Source organism: Glandiceps talaboti, chromosome 18, assembly GCF_964340395.1.
Source record: "Glandiceps talaboti chromosome 18, keGlaTala1.1, whole genome shotgun sequence".
Taxonomy (NCBI): Eukaryota; Metazoa; Hemichordata; class Enteropneusta; family Spengelidae; genus Glandiceps; species Glandiceps talaboti.
The window spans coordinates 13,164,780-13,192,500 of NC_135566.1; the positions used below are offsets into that span (position 1 = coordinate 13,164,780).

General features: G+C 37.6%; 2 protein-coding genes across 2 annotated transcripts in view; both read right to left on the reverse strand.

Moving 5' to 3' along the window:
- Positions 1-623: 623 nt before the first annotated feature.
- On the reverse strand, positions 624-7,170 carry LOC144449703 (endoglucanase E-4-like). Its single transcript, XM_078140280.1, has 9 exons — positions 7,014-7,170; positions 6,036-6,212; positions 5,067-5,251; positions 4,274-4,433; positions 3,516-3,612; positions 2,899-3,058; positions 2,403-2,547; positions 1,107-1,281; positions 624-816 (listed from the first exon to the last, which is right to left on the reverse strand). Exons 1-9 carry the CDS (start codon positions 7,168-7,170, stop codon positions 624-626), a joined length of 1,449 nt encoding a protein of 482 aa, XP_077996406.1.
- Positions 7,171-14,264: 7,094 nt separating this feature from the next.
- Positions 14,265-27,721, reverse strand: part of LOC144449704 (endoglucanase E-4-like) — a 13,698-nt gene continuing 241 nt past the window's right edge. Inside the window, exons 2-11 of the mRNA XM_078140281.1 lie at positions 23,111-23,134; positions 21,056-21,228; positions 19,568-19,752; positions 18,850-19,009; positions 17,901-17,997; positions 16,948-17,107; positions 16,353-16,497; positions 15,272-15,446; positions 14,665-14,849; positions 14,265-14,296 (exon numbers count right to left, since the gene is read on the reverse strand). Of these exons, the coding sequence (XP_077996407.1) occupies positions 14,265-14,296; positions 14,665-14,849; positions 15,272-15,446; positions 16,353-16,497; positions 16,948-17,107; positions 17,901-17,997; positions 18,850-19,009; positions 19,568-19,752; positions 21,056-21,228; positions 23,111-23,134 (1,336 nt within the window). The remainder of the gene's footprint in view (positions 14,297-14,664; positions 14,850-15,271; positions 15,447-16,352; positions 16,498-16,947; positions 17,108-17,900; positions 17,998-18,849; positions 19,010-19,567; positions 19,753-21,055; positions 21,229-23,110; positions 23,135-27,721) is intronic.

Below are 27,721 nucleotides of genomic sequence, written 5' to 3' on the forward strand. Positions count from 1 at the left end.
AAAATGATAAGAAGAAGAAAAAGAATATAGTCAAACTGATACTAGTAATAGACCAAATATGAATATTGGTGCTTGTCATTGAGTCACGGTACGGTCCACCGTCTTGTCATGATTCCAGTGTCCGTTTACTTTTGTGGAGTAGTCCTGTCATAGTGGAGAAGAGCTGAAAATCGGATGCGACAAAGAAAAAAAAAGCAATTAATTAGGGGTTGGGGGTTATGCTTTTATTTGTTTGGTTTCTTTGGTGTATTTCTTGTTTGGATTTTAATGTACGTATATTAAGCTAACTGTTCAAGAATTGTCGAACGTTCGGGGTTGTAAACATTTCGTTAATTGCAAGCTTTTCGATTGATTGATTGATTGATTGATCGATCGATTGATCGTTTAATCGATCGATCAGTGGTTTGATTTCTGTCCGCCTGTTTGTTTGTTTGTTTGTTTGTTTGTTTGTTTGTTTCTTTACTGATATATTAATAAGTTTGTCAACATAGGTGCATGCCACGCTTCTCTTTAAATTCAATTAACTCGTGAAAGTGGTTGAAACTCGTACAGGTACATTATTTAATTAAATATATTAAACATTTTAAGTGAAAATCTATATTTGAATATACAACCATGAAACTTTACATACCAGCTATAGCGGTCTGGAAAGCAGCATTGTAATCACACGCCACTTCATTGGAGATATAATCTTGTCTGTTGTCCGTATAAACGTCGTTGGCATCAGGACCTCCAACCAGAGCTCCACGTAACAGATGAGGGTTAGGATCTGGACTCGTCAAGGCAGCGTTGTTATTGAGACCGACTGTACATGAACTGTGTATGAGGGCAAACAAACAAGTGTACTGGACATTAGATTATAATGCGGTTGTAAGAGTGTTTGATTTATCACAAGTATAAGTATAGACAGTGGAGAAGAAAAGGATGCGCAACTGCGGCACTTCCTTTTCAAGTAGTTTCTATTCCACAGTCTATGATTTAAGTAATTTCATTGATATTGAAATACAACGAACCACTGATAAGTTTCGAGCTTGAATATAGGGCTTACATCATTAGTTCGGATAGACTTTTATTTATTGATTTTAACTATTATGTGTCGGTCTTACCTTGCTCTATGGTGGGGGCTCTTAGGGGAGTTTTCACCAAGTCCAACTACAAAACTTTGACCAGCAGCATTGTCCCCTAACATGTAATGCAACTGACCACGAGCCCAGGGTACGTAAACATCCAGACTGTCCAACCCTTCTTCGGCTGCAATTAGTGCAATCATACAAGTACCCGCTGAAAAGGGAAGGACATTGTCATTATTGTACCATGTCTGCTGCTACAGCCCGTTTCAAATTACCGTTTACCGACTCCGTTTGATACAACCATGTAGAAGCCAATAAGAAACTGCAAAATTCTACACTAGGATAACAAGATCGCAATTTCTTGGTACATTTTGTCTCCTATGAAATAAACTAACTGGACTAGATTATGACATACTGGCGCCATTGTTTTGACGTCTGCATTTGATAGTGGCACGTTAGTTAATTGCATTTATACAAAATGTTACAGGAAACTATATTCATTGAATCTAAAGTGTAGAATGTGCAATTTCTGATTGGTTTCTGCGTGGTTGTACAACTGCAGACATCAGACCATGAACAAATGGAACCTGTTACAAACAGGGAAAGTAAACAACTGAATTGGATTAATAACACTTGACACAGCGTGTTGGAACAGGAGAGACTTGTACTACACACCATGGTTTGATAAAAACAGTTTTATGGCCTCTTTATGTGTACATGAAATGCCAGGGGAACTGGAAATTTGAACATAATCTGTAATGTCAAGTGGCCATAAAACGGTTCTTATCAAATGATGGAATACAATACAAGTCTCTAGTACTTCCAACATGCTGCACTAAGTGTTATTAATCCATTACAATTCAGTTGTTTACTTTCCCTGTTTATGACAGCAGGTTCCGTTCGTCAATGGTCTGATGTCAGCAGGTGTATCAAAGAGTCGGTGAATGGTAACTTGAAATATAGGCTGTAACTTCTGCCTCCATGAATCATTTGTGTTGATTGATTGAAGTTATCTATGATATGACACGTTTCCATTTTTCTATCTCTATGTTTACTCTCTCCCTCTACCTGTCTTTTTTTCACACAGTGTGTATATATTGGTCGACTGCTTGACGTCACTCATTTGTGTTACAGTAGTTCCCCGAAATAAAAGTGTAGCTTACGCAGCAAACGATGCCAATTCTGATCTTTGACATTGGGAAATATATATCGCTAAGTAAACTGGAACTTTACTGGTATTTTTGTTACTAGGTAAGAATTTATATATTCAAATCCTGCAACAGCCTGAGTGACCTGTGATATGTTCAAATAAATGCCTAAATCTACACTAACCTGTGTAACGCAAAGGACCCCATTCATTACGGAAAACCAAACCATCAGGAGTGTAGGGAAGACTCATTGCAGGTAACCAGTTGTCTACAAATTTGTTGACCTTCTTCTTGTACACGCTAGTACCAGTAAATTGCCAAAGTAGAAGCTAAGGACAAAATATTTTATCAATTAATAGAAGGTACATACATACATACATACATACATACATACATACATACATACATACATACATACATACATACATACATACATACATACATACATACATACATACATACATACATACACATACATACATACATACATACATACATACATACATACATACATACACACACACACACACAGACAGACAGACAGACAGACCGACAAACAGACAGATACACACACACACACACACACACACACACACACACACACACACACACATTGAATTAAGTTAAATTAAATAAGATTGTAAGTAAATTATACGGAGGCAAACACGTATTTTGCTCACCTGCACGCCAGCATTTTTCTCTGCCCACGAGTGAGCCCAGGGACGAGGTCTAGCATACAGATAGTATAGATCTTCGGCTTCAGCTAGGTAGAAGGGGTCGGACGTAGCATAGTAAAGCCAGGCAGCTGCCCAGGCCAACTCGTCCCCATACTTTGTTGATCTGAAAATAGAACCATTCAGTCAATGGGTGCTGTTAGTGTTGGAAATTCGCGTATATTTTTCACATTTGGTGGGTGTCATTAATTGAGCTCGACGGAAATATGATCCAATATTACGTAGACATTCACAGGTTACTATTTGTGTTAGCTAATATACAAACATGACCACTCCTCTCAACGAAAGACAACCAAATCCTCGGGCCGCCACATAAGGTCATCCGTTGCCAGAAAACAACAACAAACACATGAATGTATTTTTCATAGATCTGTTACAATAGATCAGATAAGTCTAGACTCAAGTGTTCAGTTCGTGGACGTCTAAATTCGAGACACGAAAATTGTTCTGGTCACTTTGAATCGATCAAGAAGGGTTTGATACTGTTAAATTCGATCAACCAATCAGGTTATGGGAATCAATCAGGTGATAACCTCGTGATATGATATTATCTGAACACTTACGCATAATAGCCACCAGCATCGTAACAACCACGAGAGGTATTTGCAAACAGAAACAGCTCGGCGGCATGTGTCTTTAGGATTTCAGAGTACGCCGGGTCTAAAGATGAAATAAATGTTAAATTAAAAGCCAACATTTGGTTTTCATATCAAATCATCCCGTCCAATATCTACACTCCTGCTATGATATACCCAAGCTGTGTTGACAGTTTGACATAAAGATTTTTGAAACGCAAAACCATCCATATATATTGTTGTAATTACTTTTCCAGCCCAACCAAGTTGCATACCATGCATCCCACCCACATCACGCGCAAACAGGTACGTACAGTATCATGCCATTATTACATTAACATAAATGGATCGACTGATCACGGATTACTATAAATTGCTGCAAGAAATTGGAATCTGGCTATATTACTAGTAAAGTGTGTGTGTGCAGTTTGTTAATGCTTTCTGCGTCATTGTATCATAAACAGAGCCAGTAAGTGAACACTAACACGAAACCTTTAAATGGATAGAAACTCATTCTATGGTGATGTGTGTATGATATACTTATCTCTGGATAAGGTCGAAAACTTACGCCCATCAAATCTACCATTTAGTTTGTTTTAATAGATGCGATGCTATAGACCCCATGTTACCAGTGATGATTACTCATCTTTCAGTAAAATAAAATGAAAAAATTCATGATTTGAAACAACAAAAATGAAAATCCCTACAGATCCTGACTATGTCTTACGTTGATATACACAACTTACCAAAGTCTTCGAAGACGATAGAAGCTGCTGCGAGGGCCGCGGCAGTTTCACCAGCTACGTCAGAACCAGGCGTGGTTTCACTAACCATCCTGGCAGGTCGAACCATTTCCATTTCCTCCGGAGAAACCCAATATTGGTGATCGATTGAACCTTCTCCAACCTGAATAAACACAATCAGTAATAATTCGCACAGTGTCTTCGTATACACGTAATTGTAATGATATAAAATGCGGTTTTTGAATAGTTCGGATTGCCATGGGTTGATGTCTTATTTAGAATAGATTTTGTTTGGATCTATATTCGAAAATCGTAGCTTGACACTCGCATAATTATGCGTACATCCTGAAAAAGTGTCGTGAGTCGTTCGTTTAGTTCTATTGTGTTACATGCAATAGTAACCTAAGAGGGTCTACGTAAAGTGAAAAATGGCAAAATTTTGGAAGTATACGCTTAATTGTTTTTTTGCATGGTGAATATAAATTCAACCGTCCAGTTTCAGAATAATTTCGTGTTCAGACAATTATAATTGAAAAAGTGACTTTACGTCATCAATATATACAATTTCGGCATTTCCGGGAAATATCGTCGTAAAACATTGTCGTAAATATATGCCTTTTTGCGGCAACGTTTGAATACGCTGTATGAGAAACTAAACGTGAAGTTAGGGAGTCGATCATTCTCCAGAGCCTAGATTTTGTTTGCACACGTATTAATATTCATCCCGCTGGGCAATGTTGTTATATGACGTCAGAAAATTCTTGGATCAAAGTTCAAAAAAAAAGTCCATCCTTACCTGTGAGTAAAATTCATTTGGAGAAATGTGTGCTCTTATGAAATAATCTGTCGCCCATTTGATTGTGTCTCGAATCAAATTAAGTTGTCCAATAGCTTCGTAGGTATCTTTATAACGAATCGCACCCCAGGCAAGAGTAGTCGTCGTGAATGCCATGGGAAGTCCAAATTTGACGTGATCGCCGGCTGAAAAGACATCAAATACACACAAATAAACCTTATGCCTAAAAAATAGTTTTATTCTGGTTACCCAACCCCACCTAGCTTTTCCACGCCAATCCTAACCTTTTTTACGTATTCAAGAAAAATAATGACAAAATAGCGAAAATTGTAAAGTCTCGCAATAAATAGTGGATGCTGAAACTGACATCAACTTAAATATAGATACAGTGCCATTGAAACGTCCACGACAACCGGTCTATCATTACAGGAAATTCAATAAAATGAAAAAAAATGTTTAGTTTTCATCTGCAGAAAATTGCCAAAAGATGACGACACAGGTGTATACCATAATCTGTGTGTGTGTGTGTGTGTGTGTGTGTGTGTGTGTGTGTGTGTGTGTGTGTAGGTACATGTAGAATGGCGCCTCGAGAGTCAGAACTATTTCCCTGAATATCAGATTTCTTTAATTCTCTCCAAATTTTGCTATATGAAAGTCCGTTTCTTGTCCTTTTGAAACGATATAAGAAATATGGGATTCGCTCCGTGTCTCGTTCTCACAAAAATGTACAATTTGTTAAGTTCCCATAGAATTTAAACCAAGTATTCTGCGATCTTCGGCGGTCATGTTGGAATATCATTTAGACCTTGTTTATAAATATGTACGTCGGTGATCCCGTTTTAAAAAAAAAAAAAAAAACTGAGAACGGGTTTGACTATCCTTGGATAAAGCATCACTACAAAATTTTTAATTTTTTATGCTTGAGGTACATGCATATACTACATTACAAAGCCATGTACTACACCTTACCATCATAGTATCCTCCCGTCAAATCTTCGTAGTTGAAGCCACGGTCTTCCAAAGCCGAGTCTCCTCTCCAATTTATTGTCTTATTACCAGGTAGGCCGCCAGATCGCTGAGCTTCGTAGAATTCCATCGACATATCCAGAATTTCTGCGTAGTCGAATGTAGTGGTAGCTTGTCGAACTACAAACGAAAGAAAAAAAAACATTAATCATTACATCCCGGGCCCAACATTTTATTTATTTACTAACTGGTATTTTCTCCGTATAATATTTCGCGAACATAAGATAATTAAATAAACATTCCTTTGGACTGAAAATATAGAAAAGTGCATGTATGTGATTTACTATCGAATGATGCTAAATTTCCGATGAATCAAGTGATGTTTAATTTTTTCCCCTAAATGTACAATTGAAGACATCAATCTTTGCACGTAATATATAGTCACAAGCTGAGCACCCTTACTGCGCATCACTTATGTGATACAGCTTTGATTAGACTTCTGCTCAACGGTTGAAAGAACTACACTTAGAAGCCAGTAAACCTAACACACAAAGCCGTCAGGACCGTCAAAAATCGTACTAATGTTTGCTACATTTTATCAGAAATGAAATACCCTCCGTCCAAAAAAGCTGGAAATAGCTTAAGTTTCGGGACTAAGACTTCAAGTAGCTAAGTCCTCATAAGTAAAATTAACTGTAGGCACATTTTATCGTCTGATGCGGCAAAAAATCTCACCAACAATTCATAACCTTGCCTGTATATCTGAAATGTTGCCTTTAGGTGATCCACGTGATAAAATGCAGCAACATTAGAAATATTTCGTGAACCAGTCGATACAATGAAGCAATGCTAGTACGAATTATGTCGTGTCTTGCGATATTTTGTTTTAGTTGTAGTACAGCAAACTGACATCTACTTTCAGTAACTATGCATGATTGTATTACCTCAACAACTTTTGTAACCCTAGCCAGACATACTTACTTTTCCTGTGAATATTCTCATCTATTTCCACGGACCTTTTCTCAACATGGTCTTCGAATTCGTCTTCGATTTCGGTGTCGTAATCAATCGTTTCTCCGTTTGGAAAAGCTGCCATCGGAGGTGCGTCATATTGCCATGGGAACGCTGCTTTTTCCATGTCATGGTCTTTCTTCTCTACGTCGTGTTTCCCAAGGTGCAGGGAATCTGCCAAACTACTCGATAAACGAGCACCGGCACAAATCGAAAATTTGCCGACGAGTAGGAAAAGAACGGTTACGGCAAGTGCGGGATTCATCACAGCTCGTGATCAGAAAGCCACAACCAGAGAAGAAAATTATTGTCGGAGTGATCAGGTTCAGCTCAAACTCTGTCAAGCTAGCACTGTCTTCGCAATGATACTCGTAGCGTTTCTGCTACTGTTTATATACCCTTACCTCTATCAACATAGTTGTTAAATTAGCAGGGGGTCAAAGTTGATGACATATTATCTTTCAGTTTAATTTCCATGCAACACTCGAGGTTTCGGATTTTATTTTAACTTTTATTTACATAACCCAGCTTGACTAAAACCTCGGTCTATATCGATCACAAAAAGATATGTTCATTTTTATATATACCTTACTTTGATGACTTCCATAAATTGCATTTACAAAAAATTAATAACGATCTCCTTTCTCAAAAGATACGTCTAAAACCAGTACTTGCAATTTCAAAGGACATTAAATTCTTTCGTCAAAGTTGTAGTTAGCTTTTTAAATTAGCGATGAAAAATCCGTAATCTAAAATCAGCAGTGTATCATTTATGACAATTCAGGTAATTTATTTTGTTATCATAAAATCCATGATATGGCGTCACGACAGATCACCTGGTACAGAGTGGTAGCTAAAATACAAACAGACACAGAGAGAGAGAGAGAGAGAGAGAGAGAGAGAGAGAGAGAGAGAGAGAGAGAGAGAGAGAGAGAGAGAGAGAGAGAGAGAGAGAGAGAGAGAGAGAGAGAGAGAGAGAGAGAGAGAGAGAGACAGGCAGGCAGGCAGGCAGGCAGGCAGGCAGGCAGGCAGACAGACAGACAGACAGACAGACAGACAGACAGACAGACAGACAGACAGACAGACAGACAGACAGAGACGTACAGAGAGAGTGAGAGAGAGACGTACAGAGAGAGTGAGAGAGACGTACAGAGAGAGTGAGAGAGAGAAATTGACCGACTGACAGACAGACAGACGGAGACAGACAGACAGACAGCTACGTACAGAACATACCTAGCTATTCATCACTGACCTGTGTAGTTCTTTTCATCGTGTAATTTCAATACTATTTTTCATTTCTATACCTTTATTTTTACCATCCTATATGCATCCTATAGATTTTTAATCTACTGATTTACTTTTTCGACAGTTGTGTTTAAATCTGTTGTAAATCCTCCCCCTCCCCCTTCAAACCACAGGGGAAAGCAAGCATACAATTGATATTTTTTTTAAAAGTTCTATATCACCACGAAAATCAATCAGTAGTGATCAATAGCACAAAAAAGGTAAGTTATATTTAATCACAAAATAATCAATCAATCAAGCATTCAATCAACTAATCAATCAACGAATAAATCGTTCTATCAATCAATCAATTACATGCCTGTTTTCCCCTGTGTCACTCCTTTCCCCCCCTCTCCCTCTCTCTCTCTCTCACACACACACACACACACACACACACACACACACACACACACACACACAGACACATCTTCGTTTCATTGGCATGTCTTGAGTACGACCAAATCTCATTAATCCACAGTCGTACCATGGTACGGCATAGAATAACAATTCATGGAGATTTTCCCCGCCTCATTTACTTGGTTTTTGAATCGAATATTAATTTTATGGTGTCATTTTGGGCGAGGACGATTTGGATTTTAGCAGCACCATGACAACCCTATATTTTCCTTCCATGATATCAGAGTTAACTTTTTGGGAAAAATGTCGTTTGGCAAATCGACACAAATATAATAAAGGTCATACTAGTGGAAATAAAACGGTTAGAACAGAGGCCTGTATAAAGTGTGTGTATAGAAAATTGAACCACTGTTAACGAGGACACAGTTAATAGCTGATAAAGTCAGCAGGTGTGATGTTCAATTCTCTTCGACAAACATAATACTGTGAAGAAAATACAGTGATTCAATTTTTACGAAATGATCTCTACGGCGGCTGACTTTTTAGTTTGCACGGACTAGTTACATCTATTTATAGACTAGGATCTTTTCTATTTATTATATTTAAATAGGTTTGTGACAGTTATGAAAAATAATTTCTTTCAGGACAGTGCTTATGTTTATGGTCTGCAATTGCGTTGATATGAAAAAAAACTTGGCTCTTTCGTGTTAAGTCACTCGAGTCGCAAGCGATGCCTCACATCAGAGAGAGAGAAAGAGAGAGAGAGAGAGAGAGAGAGAGAGGAGGAGGAGAAGGAGGAGGACAGACATACAGACAGACAGACAGAGACAGACAGACAAACGGACAGACAGACAGACAGACAGACAGACAGACAGACAGACAGACAGAGACACAGAGAGACAGAGAAAGCGAGAGAGAGAATGTCTCGAGGGAGGGGGGAGACAGACAGACAGACAGACAGACAGACAGACAGACAGACAGACAGACAGACAGACAGACAGACAGACAGACAGACAGGCATGTCATTACTGAAGAAACATGTGTTGCAGGGGAGAGACACAGTAGAGGACGTGAGTGGATTAATGTAAGGATTACAAATAGAGTCATGTAGAACTAAATCCGAATTTTTTTTCCAGTTTCAATTATTCAGCTCCCATTTCTTTCCTTCCTTTATTAACTTGAGTTAGCGCGAAAAACTTGAAATTATCCCCCTAGTACCATGTATATAGCAACCTTTTCTAAAACTGACAGTTTTCTACGAATCACTGATTATCAATTTGGTTTCAAAATAAAAATGTTATTCTGCTGATATGTGTTTTTCTTCTGAAAGAACTTATTAAAACCATAATGTTCTCCAGTGTTCTTGTGTTTTCGAGATACCACAAATAATCATTGATCAACGGACGTGCATTTTCCCCCGTAAATTGTTTGATAGCTGGACCAGGCGTACCTGTTTTCATTATTTAGAATTTTATTGGTTATCACCTTTGGTTGTAAATGTATTAATCATTTGTATGTGGATGGCACATGGTGTTAATCTCTCCTAATAGGGTGTCAACTTTTTTAATTAAAATGACCATATGGATGAAACATAGTTATTTTGTTCAGGATTTAGATTACAACACAGCGTGTTTTTTCTATTTATACAATGTGAAACAGCATAGACAAAGTCCGTGTTTGTAACTCAATGAAGATTCTAAAATACGTCAACGGTTTGTTATGTATGTGAATACAAATATTGCGCACATAAAAAAACCCTTGGGTTACAAACAAGTACTTGGTATACTTTATGTGACGTTGTTTTTGTCAATTAAAAAACTTAGGGAGATTTGTTCCATTTCTAATTAAAAACCCGATCGGAAATGAATACCTCAATGCTCATCCATATGGCCACTTTATCGTGATGTTATTTGCAATCCAAAAGATCTGAAGTGGAAATGCCTTGGTTTTTAAACTACCCACGTTTAAAAGTTATAATGTCCCTCACGTGTACCCAAATGATACTATTTTGTCTTTTGCAAAAATACACTCTTACCTGACAGTTTATTTTTAATTGCATGGGCGATGATGTGGATGACATTCTAGCGTTAAGTGAGATCTTTGTATACAGTGACTAATTTCGCCTTTCGTTCTTATTTAAACAGTTCGTTCGTTTTATGTTTTAGGCTTTTTGTTTGACTATGTATTGTTTTTATTTGTTGAGGTTTTTTTGATACAAAAATGTATCAGGGATGTTCGTGTTGCCAATAATAGTGTTTGGAATTTCGATAAACATCCGACTCCATCGACAAGTCAATATTTTCAACACGTTTGTACATTTAATATCATGACATTTGAAAGTAAGCGACGCACGTCGCATTTTCTGACGTTTTTTTCTGAGGCTAGCACAACGTACGGAAATGAAAATACATTTGGGGAAAAAAATGTTTGTTTCCGATAACATGACTTCAGCAAATAGGGTAGATAGGTCGGAAATTTTAATTCATTTTATTTTATTTTATTTTAATTTTTTTTACAAATTGCTTCGACACCAATATAAGATACTCGTCGGTCACAATACTTTCGTAAGAGTTTGATGAAGTGTAGAAGAATTAAAACAATTATAAGTTAAGTAGATGAACACGTTATGCAGACTGTACTATTATAGTCTAAAAAGACCTAGTTTCTCTCTGGAATGCGATTATTTTTTTTAAAAAACTGACCAAAGCTGAGGCAAGGCATGAAGTGTACACGGAAATTGAAGTAAATTCTTACCATTTTTACCTGTTTGCATGCAAACAATTCTTTAGAGTCGGGGCTTGAACTAGGGTCGTTCGAAATATCTGAAACGCACTATTTTGCAGTTTTTCTCTGAATATGTGATTACATATGATATATTCTGAAAAATTTCTCGATTGTTTCTAATTTGGTATCGCCATTTATTTTCTCGGGTTTTCCTACTGCTGTCAGTTTCTTTCTTTACTACCATTTTTATAATTTTCGCGATGAGTTCGTTCTATAAACCGCCCTCTATACTACAATGTACCGATTACTCAACTGAGAATTAATTACGCTGAGGGAGAAAGATTGAATAAATTAAATCCAGGCAGGCGGACAGACAGTATTCGAGTATTTATTGCCAGTGAAATCGTGGACAACTGGAAATATATGGTGAAACACACAACTCCACACACATATGCGCGTGCATATATATATATATATATATATATATATATATATATATATATATATATATATATATATATATATATACACACAACAGCTACGCACACACACACATGCATGCACAACACACTCACTCACTCACTCACTCACTCACTCACTCACTTACACACTCAATTGTATACCCAGCCCACATTTACCAATCACCTTTAATAACTTATAATAAAACATTATTTCCAATGCAAATGTAAAAAACATAGTAACTTTAATTTCAAGCATATTGAGATAGTCTTACAAGTTACACCATTTTATCCCTACATACGAAGTAAATATTTAAAATCTACAAGTTGGTGAAGAAACCATCTACACATGAAGTAAATATTCAAATTTACATGTCGATAGAAAAAATTTGCATGTCGATAGAAAAAATTTGCATGTCGATAGAAAATTTCATCTACACATGAAGTAAATATTCAAATTTAGATGTCGATAGAGTAAATTTGCATGTCGTTAGAGTAAATTTGCCTGTCGATAGAAAAAATTTGCATGTCGATAGAAAATTTCATCTACACATGAAGTGAATATTCAAATTTAGATGTCGATAGAGAAAATTTGCATGTCGTTAGAGTAAATTTGCCTGTCGATAAAGTAAATTTGCATGTCAATAGAAAATTTCATCTACACATGAAGTGAATATTCAAATTTAGATGTCGATAGAAAAAATTTGCCTGTCGATAGAAAAAATTTGCATGTCGATAGAAAATTTCATCTACACATGAAGTGAATATTCAAATTTAGATGTCGATAGAGAAAATTTGCATGTCGATAAAGTAAATTTGCCTGTCGATAGAGAAAATTTGCATGTCGATAGAAAATTCATCTACTCATGAAGTAAATATTCAAATTTAGATGTCGATAGAGTAAATTTGCATGTCGATAGAAAATTCATCTACTCATGAAGTAAATATTCAAATTTAGATGTCGATAGAGTAAATTTGCATGTCGTTAGAGTAAATTTGCATGTCGATAGAGTAAATTTGCATGTCCGCACAAAAATGTTATCTACATATTATGAAGCTACGTGTTAGTAAAGAATCCATCTACATGAAGTAAATATTTAAGCAATAAACCACCCCCTGGGGATGGTATACCAAGAGGTTTTGACCAGTGAACGAAATATATGCACGAGCGATAGCGAGTGCATATATTGAGTTCACTGGTCAAAACCGAGTGGTATACCTTCCCCAGGGGGTGGTTTATCGCTATTATATTATACCAGTATATTGAAAATATCGGAAACAAGATAAGAACTAACGTTTTCTCGTTTCATATGCGCCCCGGTGGCTAATTTGCATAACAATAACGCTGCTTTCAAGACAGCTGATCTTGGCCTCAACGTGAACGTCGTGCAGCGACTGGATTTATTTTATCTGCTCGTCGTTTCTAGGGATAATCTGTACATTGATCGGCTCATTAAAAGTGCACAGTGATGAATAAACAACCTGTTTGACTCAAGGTATAAACTTGAAGTGGTTTATTGAATACAGCATGCTTCGCTCGTTCGCGGCCGAATTCGCGACTCGGTGAAGTGATAGACAGGTTGATATTTACAATGTATTTATATTACTGGAAGTTACGTCAGTAGATTTTCGGGTTTGAGGATTTCCCTTTCGTATTGATGACTGATACTCTAGGACAGGATCCCAGACAAATTTATATTTAGATTAATGGTAAGTCGGCCAGTGTAAGCTCTTTCACTTGCTTCATTTTTATGACAGGACAGGACAGCTCACCAATGTTTCCACTCCAACTAGCCGCGCCGCGCCGAGGCTAGCTGGGACCGATTTCGTGCATGCCTTGACCTTAGTACATGTAGTAGGTGATGATTTGAACAAATGCGCGATGACTTGGTTGCTTTCGAAATTTCCTTCAATAATTTCTCATAAAATATTGTCTCATTGAGAGAAAATCCTCCTCTGACAATTCGAAGAGTTCACTATCAGTATCACGGCGGACTACAACTCAACGCTCGTAGACGAACAAAATTTGGACGCGTGCCAGCAGTGCATTATCGTACCAGCAGTGCATTATCACTCGTTTTAGACGCGCTAGTTCGATGTCTAGACCAATCAGATCCCTCGATGTCCACCATCAATATACTGGTATAATATAATTATAAATTTACATGTCGAGAGAGAATATTTGCATGTCGATAGAAAATTCCATCTACAAAAAAGAAGAAGTAAACCTTCAATATGTGCGTGTTAATATAATAGAGAATTTAATTCATTTATGATTTTAACTAAATATTCAAAAAGACAATTTCGATATTTGGACCACTACACGACCATAACATCGTGACGTCATAAAACTGTCACCGCCATCTTGTTTTCTGCCTTTTCCAGTGAGTTTCTATGGCTATGGATTATTCCTATCGTAGTGAAGAAGGGCTGTAAGAACAATATATGATAATTAAAAATTGTAGCATTTTTACGTTATCTGATGTCAGTTGAACTAAACAGTGGTTATTTGGTGGGGGGGGGGTTCAATCAAAGCAAACTTATCACACTTTATAATGCCAATTTTATCAAATCTTTGACGGTAATATATCATTCTGAAAAAAGAATTCACCCAGTTGAATAATGATGCTTTTGACACATACAGGTGAAGGCAATATAACTTGTTTACAATCATGCTGACATTATATGGTTATACATGTATTTGTAACAAAACAACAACAACAACAACAACAACAACAACAACAAACCATCTGCATATGAATATCTGAACAACAAGAAACGACAACTAATGTTCTCACCAGCTATAGCAGACTGGAACGCAGCATTGTAATCACAGGCCACTTCATTGGAGATATAATCTTGTCTGTTGTCCGTATAAGTGTCGTTGACATTAGGACCTCCAACCAGAGCTCCGTGTAACAGATGAGGGTTAGGATCTGGACTCGTCAAGGCAGCGCTACTAGTCAGGCTTTCCGTGCATGAACTGTATTAGGGGGGGAACACACACAAAAATATGAAACGTTACACGGATTTTAAAAGTTTGACAGCACAAATGTGTGTCATGTGACATTGGGAAAAGTACAAGTGGTTTCGTCTTAGCCTTCAAATATTATTAGATGATGTATCAAGATTAACGAGACTAATCAAAGAACCCCCCCCCCACACACACACATACACCCCCCCCCACACACACACACATACACCCCCCACACACACACACATACACCCCACCCCACCCCCCCCCACACACACCCCCCCACACACACACATATACACTCCATCCCATCTATAGTAATCATGGGTCATCTCTAATATATTGGGTTTTTAATTGCTTGTTCGTAATCACAGCTAGAGACTGTGGTGAACATTTTGGTCTTTTGTTAACAGTTATTTGACAGTTTTTACCTTGCTCTATGGTGGGGGCTCTTAGGGTGGTTTTCACCAAATCCGACAACAAAACTTTGACCAGCAGCATTGTCCCCTAACATGTAATGCAACTGACCACGAGCCCAGGGTACGTAAACATCCAGACTGTCCAACCCTTCTTCGGCTGCAATTAGCGCAATCAGACAAGTTCCCGCTGATGATGGAAAACACGCAGAGTTATTATGGAAAACAGTATAAACTTGTCTTGTAGCAGTCTTGTTTAGTATTCTGTTCACTGTGTTCAAGAATGTCGGTACCACTATCTATAATTGTCTTGGGTCCTTCAACTTTCCGGGACTAACACGGTGAACAAGAATGAACCACCATTGCATATTAGCAAGTTGCTACTAAGTTGTTGTGTCATCAACGGTGTCAAGTGTGATACATATATACTAGTATTACACGCGAGACTGTCACCAGTCACTCGGGAGATGTTTTTTTAATTTCCCATATTGTTCAAATGTTTTAAGTTTGTTAGTCATTTTAGATGGTCTCCATCAATTAAGTACTCCTTGAATTTCCCCAAAACCTACCAGGCAGGGAAAAACACAAACACACACAAAAAAGACAATGCTAGCATATCATATAAAACTGTGAATTCATTTTCTGTTTGTATCTAAATCTATACCTCTGGTGAAATATAAATATCAAAATCCAAAGTCTGATTGTCGTAAACAACTAAACGTGTAGTTATTCGGAAGATATTTGTACGGTCTTTCCAATAGAGTAAAATACAGTCTTTTGTGTAGAACGAAATTTGTTTGGGGTTTTCTAAATCTGCCGATAAATCTACCCATTATTAGCGGATGGCAAACAAAGAATTTAGTTGTTGGCCCTTTATGTAGAGGAAAATGTCCTCAACTGAATTTACCAGTTTCTTCTATGGACTTAGTGCTCACCCGACGGTTTGCAATTAGTTACTAAGAAAAACACTATTCAAATAGAGTGAAAAGATAACGAACGGAGACTTGAGCAAGTCAACCTAAACGCTCACATATCATGTCCCGTCATGTTTTCCTGCACAAAATGCTATATGTACTAAGTGTGACTCGACACTAACCTGCGTATCGTAGAGGTCCCCACTGGTCGCGATAAACCAGGCCGTCCAGAGTATAAGGAAGAGAGACACCCGGCAACCAATTGTCCACGAATTTTTTGGCTTTTTTACTGTACACATTAGTACCAGTAAATTGCCAGAGTAGAAGCTATGGATAAAATATGTACCAATTAATAGGATAGGATGTATTACGCACGCACGCACACACACACACACACACACACACACACACACACACACACACACACACACACACACACACACACACACATGTATATATATATATATATATATATATATATATATATATATATATATATATACACACGTACGTACGTAGGTACAGTGTATGTATGTACGTATGTACGTATGTATGTATGTATGTATGTATGTACGTACGTATGTATGTATGTATGTATGTATGTATGTATGTATGTATGTATGTATGTATGTATGTATGTGTGTATGTCTGTCTATAAGTCTGTCTGTCTGTCTGTCTGTCTGTCTGTCTGTCTGTCTGTCTGTCTGTCTGTCTGCCTGTCTGTCTGTGTCTGTGTGTGGTGGAGAGGAGGTAATTCAACAATGTCAATAGTCTTACCTGCACTCCAACATTTTTGTTTCCCCATGCGTGAGCCCAGGCACGGGCCTTGCAATGCAATTCATAAAGTGCCTCGGCTTCAGCTAGGTAGAAGGGGTCGGACGTAGCATAGTAAATCCATGCTGCTGCCCAGGCCAACTCATCCCCATACTTTGTTGATCTGAGAGAAAGAGAGTAACACTTTAAGATGAGATCTCAGGGTTTTGATAGTTTATAAAGTATTGCGTAAAGCTTTATATTTGTCTGTCATCCACTTATACCTCACAATTATACTTAATTCACTTAATCTATTTTTTCCGGTTTGTACAATGCCATAAGAACGTATAGGGTTTTAGACTGGGGTGGTGGGGGTACTGGTATGTGCCGCCCAAGTAATGAAATTGATAAGGTAAAAATCCCTAACATGGGTCGACTTTTCATATCAAAATGTCATAGTCATCATAGTGGTCGATAACATGGGGAAACATCTTCATTTTGTAGAAATACCCATATCATCAGAACAAATTGGTAATTGACCGAATGATTTTGCCAATTGATCTGTTTTTGGATTATACATGGGTAGGTGATTTTAATTTGGGCCGCATACACTCCGTCTGAAAATGTTGGGAGTACCAAAAGCCCCTCCCCCACCCAACCCCAACCACTACACCCAATTGGTTTAAGGTTATATGACAACCTAAAATGGAAACTGGACATAAGTGTTTGTGTTATGTTATGTTATGTTATGTTATGTTATGTTATGTTATGTTATGTTATGTTAAAATCAAACAATCAAATTTAAAATAAAAAAGTTGATCAATAAATTGGTTAGTCACATGATAAATTGTGGACTGAGCAACCAATTGAAGTGCATAGCAACCAATTGAAGTGCATAGCAACCAATTGAAGTGCATAGCGACCAATGAACTACAATACTTAATCGCATAGCAATATTGTGAAACTGTATGACTTACTCATAATAACCACCTGAGGTGTAGCAGCCTTGAGACGTATTTGCAAACAGGAACAAATCCTTGGCGTGGGTCAGCAGGTTCGCAGAATAAGTTGGATCTATTAAAACAAATAATCGCCAAATCATAAACTGAGCTGAGACAATAATAAAGCATACTGTAATTATAAATATACTGTGTAATTAGCTTAGCATCATGTTCCTGTTTGTGTGATTCTTAAACTACAGCTGGTTTTCTTGAATATTGATATTGAGATTCACCATATCAATTTCAGTAATTGTACACGCTATGGTTAATGGTTCCAATCGTTGGACTGTGTTCACACGGCCATTTTCTACCATTCTTTTGAGGGTTGATATGATGTAACGTCGTAAACGTTAACCATAGGCCTCTTTACGACACCGCCAGAAACGTACCCGCCAAGATGTCCATATTTCGTTGCTTCTGCAGAAATATGTGCTCTGACTTGAGAATGATATGATGTGATGAGAGAAATACTAACAATGGACAACACCTCCCCTGGCCCTGCAGCTAGTACTCATACAGCGCCTTGCAAGTTACTGTTCACTGGTTTTATATAATTGAAACAATCCCGCAGAATAAGAAACTGTACTTTCTACACTTTAAAACAAAAAGATCGACATTTATGGGCACCTTTAGTCCGAATGATATTCTTAAAAAGCCATTTAAGGACTCTAGGTGTGACTAGACGCCAGGCCCACACGTTACAATGTTTTGATGTCTGCTTTTGATGCCTGCATAATGGCAAGCTACACCATTTCATTTAGACACAATGTAGCAATAAACCCTATTCATAACATGTGCACTTTGTTTCTAATATATGGTCGGATCAAACAGAGCCAGTGAACACTAACCTGCAAAGCACTGTATCTACAAAGTAAATCTGACACATGCAAAAGTAATTTATAATATATACCAATGAACAACTTACCCACATCCTGGAAAACTATAGATGCAGCTGCAAAAGCAGCAGCGGTCTCGCCAGCAACATCTGAACCTGGCGTGTATTCGTCCACTATCTTCGGAGGTCGTTCCATACTCATTTCCTCAGGTCGACCCCAATACTGATGGTCGATACCACCGTCTCCAACCTGCAAATACGCAAACGTTAACTTTTGGCTGTTAAAGCATCGTGGTAAATGCTACTTAATTCATCGATGGAAAATATGCTTTGGTCACAATTTGCCAAATGTTTTCATAAAATGAGTTGTGTGATGTTGGACGAGTAAAGGCGTTTTCACTATTGTTTTGCGTTGTGTTTATGGTTTGAAGCTTCATTTTACCATGGCCTGAAGGAGTTTAATGACAAACCGTATTGGGTGACGTGGATGTGGTGGGGAGGGGGGGGGGGGTACTGGGTGTTATAGCAGTGGACTAAGCTAAACTTACCTATATATCGATAACCCCATTGGATGACCACAATGGATGTTTGTGTATATATGTGCTATCCTACCCCACGTAAAAATGTATTTATGAAACCGCTGCCCCCTAAACAAGCGGTAGTAATTTGCCCAAAAGTCGACCATTCCTGTAAAAATGCGTATCCTTCAGTTAATACCACTTTCTGATTAATTTATCTGAAGTTTAGTAATCATTACTCCATCAGTTACATGTTTATGATAATTTTGTTTAAAAAATGGCTTCCTCACCTGTGAATAAAATTCGTTTGGTGAAACATGTGCTTTCAAGAAATAATCCGTCGCCCATTTAATGGTATCTCGAACCTTATCAAGTTGTCCAATAGCCAAATAAGTATCATGATAACGAATCGCACCCCAGGCAAGAGTCGTGGTCGTGAATGCCATGGGGAGTCCAAATTTGACGTGATCGCCGGCTGAAGAGATATGAAATTTTAAGGGTAAAAATAATGTCTCACTTCAACACTTGAAAAAAGTATACAAATTTAAAACGATTGAAAATGTGAATGTGATTTAAGTCTAGGGTATTCATTTGAGCAAGACTTGCATGTATTACACGGTATCTACACTCATGTATCTGAACATTTGACGAAGCGAAGATTCAATAATATGTTTTCACTGAATGAACTTGTTTATATATCAACAAAATACGTAGGATGGCATACATACAAGCAAAACAAAGACGGACACTTAATATAATTGTAAAAGGAATGGTAACAAACTTCAAAGGTCACCAAACGTCGCATAATGAAAAGTCAACTGAGAAAGGTCGCAAAATGACGTCTGTGTTTCCAAGAAAACGTTTATTAACATATGGCTCGTATAGTACTAAGTATTTCACCTTTGTATCACGTTTGAGAGAAATCGGCCATTGCATGTTTAGTACATGGGCACGCAGAAGTGCAAACAGACAAAATCCATTGTAATACCCCCTTCCGAATCACGGATGTAACTCACTCTATTGTCGCTATCATTTGCCCAACCGATTGATTCATCACGTATATATATATATATACGGTTTATTAAATTTCTTTGAAAACCTTTCTTGAAGAAAGTGATAGAATGTGGGATCGTAAGACTTAGGGATACATCATTTGATGGGGGGGGGGATAATCGAAAAAAATTGTCGTAGGCCAAAATAAAAGTAGGGGGGAATTTGTTGACCATCTTGAGACAAAAACTGCTTCCACGGCAGTTTTAAAAACTATTACAATTGTTTCACAGAAGCAAGCCGCAAATGTCAAATCCCAATGTATATTGTGTCTCTGACGGCGGCACATACTGAATCCTCCAGCCTCCGGCCCCCTCCCGCAATAAAAAATGTTAATGGTTTACCCCCTTGCCAAGCTTTTGAAACAACCAAACCTGGAATTTAGGAGATAAACGTAGACTGTCTTTGCTTTTTTTGTTTATCTTTAATACTATTGTCGCTGAAATTAATAGAATTACTAGTAAACATAACATGGTGTGGACGTTCCATGACGTCAAGTACAGATGCTAGATTGCATTTTTATGTTTTCGAATCCTTACTGAGTGGCGCGTCACTGCATTGTACATGCAGACTATTAGATTGTATGTTTATAGGTCATGTACTTGCACACTAGTATTCAAATAAAACATATATCTGGTGGGGGGGGGGGTAGGAATACGACAAAATGTAATCTGCATCTGAATATAAACTAGGGATAAACGGTGAAGGAAAATGTATGGATCCCGTACCGTCATAGTATCCGCCTTCTAAATCTTCGAAGGCAAAGCCCATGTCACCTATGGCCGAATCTCCTCGCCATGATATGTCATTGTCAGCAGGTAGGACTCCAGATCGCTGAGCTTTGTAGAAGTCCATCGACATATTCAGAATTTCCGCGTAGTCAAAAGTGACACTAGTTTGTCGAACTGTAAAACGGAAAGTAAATCAAATGTTACCTGTGATTGTCTGAGTTGGATGTTGTTGTTGTTGTTGTTGTTGTTGTTGTTGTTGTTGTTGTTGTTGTCGTCGTCGTCGTCGTCGTCGTCGTCGTCGTCGTCGTCGCCGCTGTTGTTGTTGTTGTTATTGTTGTTGTTGTTGTTGTTGTTGTTGTTGTTGTTGTTCAAAGAATTTTATACACGACTTACTCCAATATCCACCCCATTCCAACCCTCACCTTGCCTTATGTGTTAGTGTTGTCAGTTTTTTTCTTTGATCGACGGAGGAAAGCAATTCTTTGTGGCGTATAAGGCATGCATAGCACACCATGCCACACATTTGTATCACAGTCTGATTAAAGGCGGGGGATTCATTCCCACGTTCTCGTATTCGTGGTGTCTCATCGGTGGAGCCATAGAAGGGATAAAGATAAATACACTGATGACTTATTCTTTTGTTCTGGACCAACTTCTTCTATAGCTCTGTCAGACACCTGTTTTCCATGCCTTAATTTTAGCCCTAATCCGACGTGGGCTTATAAGAAGGACACAACTGCCATGGCTGATTGATATAAAGTTATACGAGTGATCGAATTGAGATGAAACCTTGTGGATTATACATCTTAGTTACAAACTCAAATAATTATTATTTTTTAAATGTCTTTGTAACTATATGTCTGAACTTCATTTATGTACATCACTATATAGCTACACGGTTTTCCATAGTCTAGTTCTAAACTGGTACAGTATTACTTATTGAAAACTTCATTACTTTACCAGTCTAGTCAAGGCAGTTGTTAGAGTACATAATTCTGTGCTCCCCCCAACCGTGTTCATATAAACATGATGACGTCATCGTGTCCCCACATGATTTTAGTTTAAACAATCCTGGTTGCACATATCAGTGCAGTCTGATGACGACAGTCTGTCAATTTGTGATGGATTACTATTGACATGCACCCTTGGTGCTTTACTCACTACAGGGGAGCACCACAATTTAACACCTTTCGTAACTGCCTTGACTAGACTGGTAACGTTAATACTGTACCAGTTTAGAACTAGACTAGGTTTTCCATGAAGTACTTATTCAGATAAAATGTGTGAATTTATGTAGCTAAATGTATGTACTGTGTATTTGTGTGTTTCATCTTATGCTTACTTTTCCTGAGAAGTGTTTTGCTCTCGTCTGCAGACCTTTTCACCACAGTGTCGCCAGTATCAGAATCGTCGTCGTCGTCGTCGTCGTCGTCGTCATCTACTTCTTCACTCGGAGGTGCTGGCATTGGAGGTCGTCTGTACTGCCACGGAATTGCTGTCTTCTCTTGTTTAACATCATTCTTTCCCCCTTCAGCTTCTCCGGGGGTTTCAGAGTCTGCAGGATGTGCTAACTGGCTTGGCATTCCCGTGCTAAATGTGTGCAGAGAGAGAAAAAACTTATAAATAATTATAGAATGTCTCATTGTAACTTTCATAATGTAACCATCAACATTTCAATTCAAGAAGGAAGGCAACATAACATTGACCTATGGAAAAGAATTTGTAAAATTTGTGACAGTGGTGACGTAGAAGATGAATATCACTTTCTTTCTAGTATGTTCCTTCTACGACGATGAGAGGAAAAAAAATACATCCCAATAGAATTCATAGCCGAGCCAAATTTTAATAAATTCATAAAACTGATGAGAACAAACAAACCTGAACTTCAGACACCAGTATGTAAATTTGTATACAATGCATTTAAACAAAGAGAGATGCTTACAGGTGAAATAATGTAATACTAGTATTTATTCCAACCAATGATATGTGACTTTGATTTTGAGTTTGTTGTACATTTCTTACATTGTATATGGGCCGGGGGCCTTGTAAATCAATAAACATATTGTTATTAATACACTCTCAGCTTGAAATATACTAACTGGAAGACGGTATGTTGATCTCACGAAATACACAAAGCCATATGTGTACATGTTTCATTTGTAATGACTTAAAATGTTCATGATGACATAGTTTCATTATTTGATTCTATACAAAACAAAAAGGGATTTTCATTTAAAATACTAAAAGCGTACACCATTTCATTATTTTAAATGAATATTGTAGTAGACAAATGACTATCCTGTAACAGTTGTGGTCGTATTTGTTTACTCAATAATCGATATTTTGTACGGAATATTACTATCTGATTAATCGACAAAAGTGCCATCCTACGGGGAATCGAATGACACTTCTCGAGGATACGCTTTGTCGCAAGCCAGAGTATTCATTGTTTTGTTTTTCTGTTGGAGCAATGACAACTCAAGGCGTTGTTTGTTCTTTAACGATCGTTGCCTCAAAGGGGTACATATTTGGTGTTACGACGAAACGGATTTGCCACTCTATTATTCCCATGCATGTCAGGACTAATGGGGGGGGGGTTACTGTTCAGCGGGGAAGGTGTGAAAATAATCAAAATGACAGGCTTTAATCGGATAATTCACCTTGACAACCTTCATGTCAATTAGATTAATAAAGTAATTTAGACAAATCAACACAGAGACAATTTAAGTCAATCATAAACAGTGTTACGGAAATCAAACCTCTGTTTTAATTAATTCATGAACACTTTATAGTGATTGGTAGTGTGATTAATAATATGGAAATGATTGATTTTTGGTACTAGGGGAGCTCAGAGATTTCTTCACCCATGATCGCCTTCCAGTAATCGATCCCACCGTGAGTTCGGTGTAATATCACATGTATCCTGTTGAGCCCTAATATCCGGACTGTAATAAATCAGTGCGAGGTACTGTCATATATATAACCTTTCTTAGTAATATTATTCCGGCAAGTCACCTCTCGCTATAAAGTGAATAAAAGTTCTCTAGAGTTTATCCAAGCCCCCCCCCCCTCCTTTTTTTTTTTTTTTTACATCTGATAGATAGAAACTCAGCGATGTCGACAATCTTGATCATAATGTTCTAAGTTGTTATGTCTCGTTGTACGAATTCTTGATTCTATTTACAGCGCCTTTCAAGTTACTGTTGACTGGTTCTGTTTGATAAAAACCATGTAGAAATCAATACGAAACTGCACAGGCTACGCTTTACATTTTAAGATATCAAGACTGTAATTTCATATTTTGTCTGAATGAAGTCAACTATTCAAACGTATTGCAACTAGACGCATACATTTTGGCGCCAATGTTTTGATGTCTGCATTTGATGTCTGCATGGTGGGAACCTTTTAGTTCCTTTTATTTGGACAAAATGTAGCAAGAAAGGTATTCATTCAATCTTGCTACCTTAGAGTGTAGCATGAATGTGTAGTTTCTTATTAGATATTAGATTATGTATGGTTGTATGAAACAGTGCCAGAGAACTGTAACTTTCAATGCGCAGTAAGCAGCAACTCGGAAATGTCAGCAGTCTTGTTCAACGAATGATTCATTCTGTTGCGTTTACTATATTATAGTAATAGTAAATATCACGCCACCTACGACCGAACGTCTACATGCTATTGTCTGGTTAGAGAAAAAAATGAAGTACAATTTACGTATAATGGGTACATTTTAATTTACTGGTATGCCTGAAAAAGTACATGTTACAGTGGCAAGGAGTATAGTTTGGCGACGATCTGATAGGCACATACTGGATGGATAAGGTAATGTTAGCTCAAGCAAAAAAAATGTAGCAATATTGGTAAGATTTTTGTTATGCCTGATAAAAGTTGTTAGTATGATTTTCGTCGTGTGGAAGGCGATAAAATGTAGCAATGTTAGCAAGATTTTTATCGAACAAAATGTCAATTTGTTTCAACTTGACTGATTTTCACTGTATTATGAGCGTTCTCCCATCTTGCTGAGTTCTTCAAATTCGTTTGACTGCTTTGCGAATTCTACCACCTAGTTATTCATGTTTAGTTCGTTCAAGACTTTATCTATTCTTTATTGCCAATGGTATTTGTATTCTACACGACAAATACTTCTGAATTTAATATTTATATATATTGTAGTTTCACATACATTACTAGTAAAACTGAACAGTTGTCCGTTAGAGGGCGCTATACCGTAGAAAGATTTATGCACCGACCCAGTGCGGCACTTGCCATGCTTACAGCAATTACTTTTTTCGGGGGTGGGGTTATCTTAGCTTTGTTGATTGAGGAAGGAATGTTGAAAGAACTATCAATTATGAAATTCCCCTGGACAGGAAATTGACTAGTGCAAGGCTACCCATAATAATCACAATTGACACAACAGTCTAACATTCACTTTTCATGCATAACACATCGACTGAATGTTTTTTTTTGTACCCATGACAGGTGCGTCCGTTCAATCATTTACCCGCCATGTATTGTGGGTCATCAATTTTTGTCTGTTCTGTATGTTTAACTTGATGTGTTTTAGGAGTTGACTTATTCGACTGGTGCAGTACTGTCGTGTTCGTAGGCTTGTACATTTAGCTTTAGGGGATAATCACCAAATTAGTCATGAAAACACATGTACAATTTAATTGTCTATATAATCCTTACGCTTGACAGACGAGATGTTCCCGTGTCGTGTCCATATAACCTTTGACCATATACTTTTATGCTGGACCAAAATACGATTTTTATATGAAATAAAATTTATGTAATAAGCCGTCATATTGACATCAATTGTGTAAATATTAATTTATTTTTTAAAAAGTATAATTTCCTGGGATCACGTGATAACATATACTAGCAATACTCCCAGGTCCATTTTGGACCGTAGGGAGACATCAGAGAAAATTAACATATTATATCAATTTGCAACCTGATGATGCTCGCTTAATAGAGCGAAAGCTAGTCAGCATTTTGGGAAACCTTCTGCGTTAACTTGTGTTGAGACCACCCGGTTTTCGATTGTGTTTTTATTATATTAATATAGGACTGTTGATTTCTATGGCAATTTCCACTTTTATTTTCCCCCAACAGGATTTTAGGATTTGTTTATGTCACCAACAACAACTGAGGCCAAAGAAACCATGTAAAAAAATAGTCTCGGTTACCCAGACTTTCGCCCTTGAGGGCGTCAGCCCAGATCGGCGAGAGTCTGGGTAACCGACACTCTGTTTAAGAAACAAAACAGCCTCGCCTCACCTAACCCCTCGCCCTCACACAAATAAAACAGTAAACAACTATACACGTCTACACTATTACAAATATGGCGAAACAAATAATTGTGTGTTTCTGTTAACATGGCCTCAGAAAATAGGGTAGTATGGGTAGGTAGGTTAGGATTTTATCTTTTTATTTTATTTTATTCTATTTTATCTTTACCTTTTTTTAAATGTTGGCTTTGAAACCATGTTTGTGATTCCCTCCTCAAAGATTTAAAACTGACGTGTTCTATATTAATTTTCCATTTTTGTTTTTATTTACTGCCAAAAACAACTGTATATGTTGATGTGGGGGTATACCTCGGTGTTATGATTATAGACGAAGCAAGTGAAATACAACAATTTAGTTGGAGACCCTGATTAATTATAAACAAAGTTTATCCATGTTTTTTTAATTTAAAAAAAAAGAAGTTTCCCTTGAAATACAGGGTCAACGCCATCACTAGGCCCACATTCTCACTAGACTACTAGGTACGCGGCGAATGCGTGTGCGGAAATTTTCGAGACACAGGCGAGAAGATGTTGAATTTGGTAACATTGAAATTGTCATTGTTCGCGTTGAACTTATCAAAGTTACTTTACAATCGCAATACAATAAGCATATCTTAAGTTGCTCAGGTTTATTTATTTATTTATTTACATTTATTCATTCATTTATTTATTTATTCTTGTTCTGATTATCACTGTTATTGTTTACACGTACACGGCGACTATAAAAAAAACTCTGAAACTATGCACGTTATTGCCATCGGACACTTAATTTGGTAAACGGATGGTGTTCTCAACCATATACACACAGCTATGTATAATGTACTGGTGTAAGTGTTTTGTTTTGTTTTTCATATGCAGGGTGATCGCCGTCCCTAGACCCAATGATAACCACAAGGTGTTTTGCACATTAACTGTGTGGGACGCGATGTGTGGGAGCAGCTGTTGCCCGCCCTCTATCAGAAAATCACAGCACTGCAGTGATGACGTCACAACCAATCAAATAAGTGGATTGTAAGATGTACTGCAGTAGCATCGATTGAATAGTAAATAGCCAGCGACTCCAATATTCAGTAAAATCATAGCAAATTTCCCTCTAGCGTCGTTGGATTCGCTTCGTAATTTCACAGGTAAGTCCTTAAATGATTCTTAGTCTTATGCTATGTTTGAAATACAATGACATTTTTAGGCGATACTCGCCAAGCGAGTCCGTTCGCTCGGTCGTCTGCTCGTTGGAAGTGAGGATCGTTCCAGGCTCGTACACGTAGTAAACATATATGTCGTATAAAATATCGACACCGTTTTGTAGCGACAGGTATTTCGAAACGTTGCCGATGAAAACGTCACAAACCGACTTGCGGTTGCCATTCAA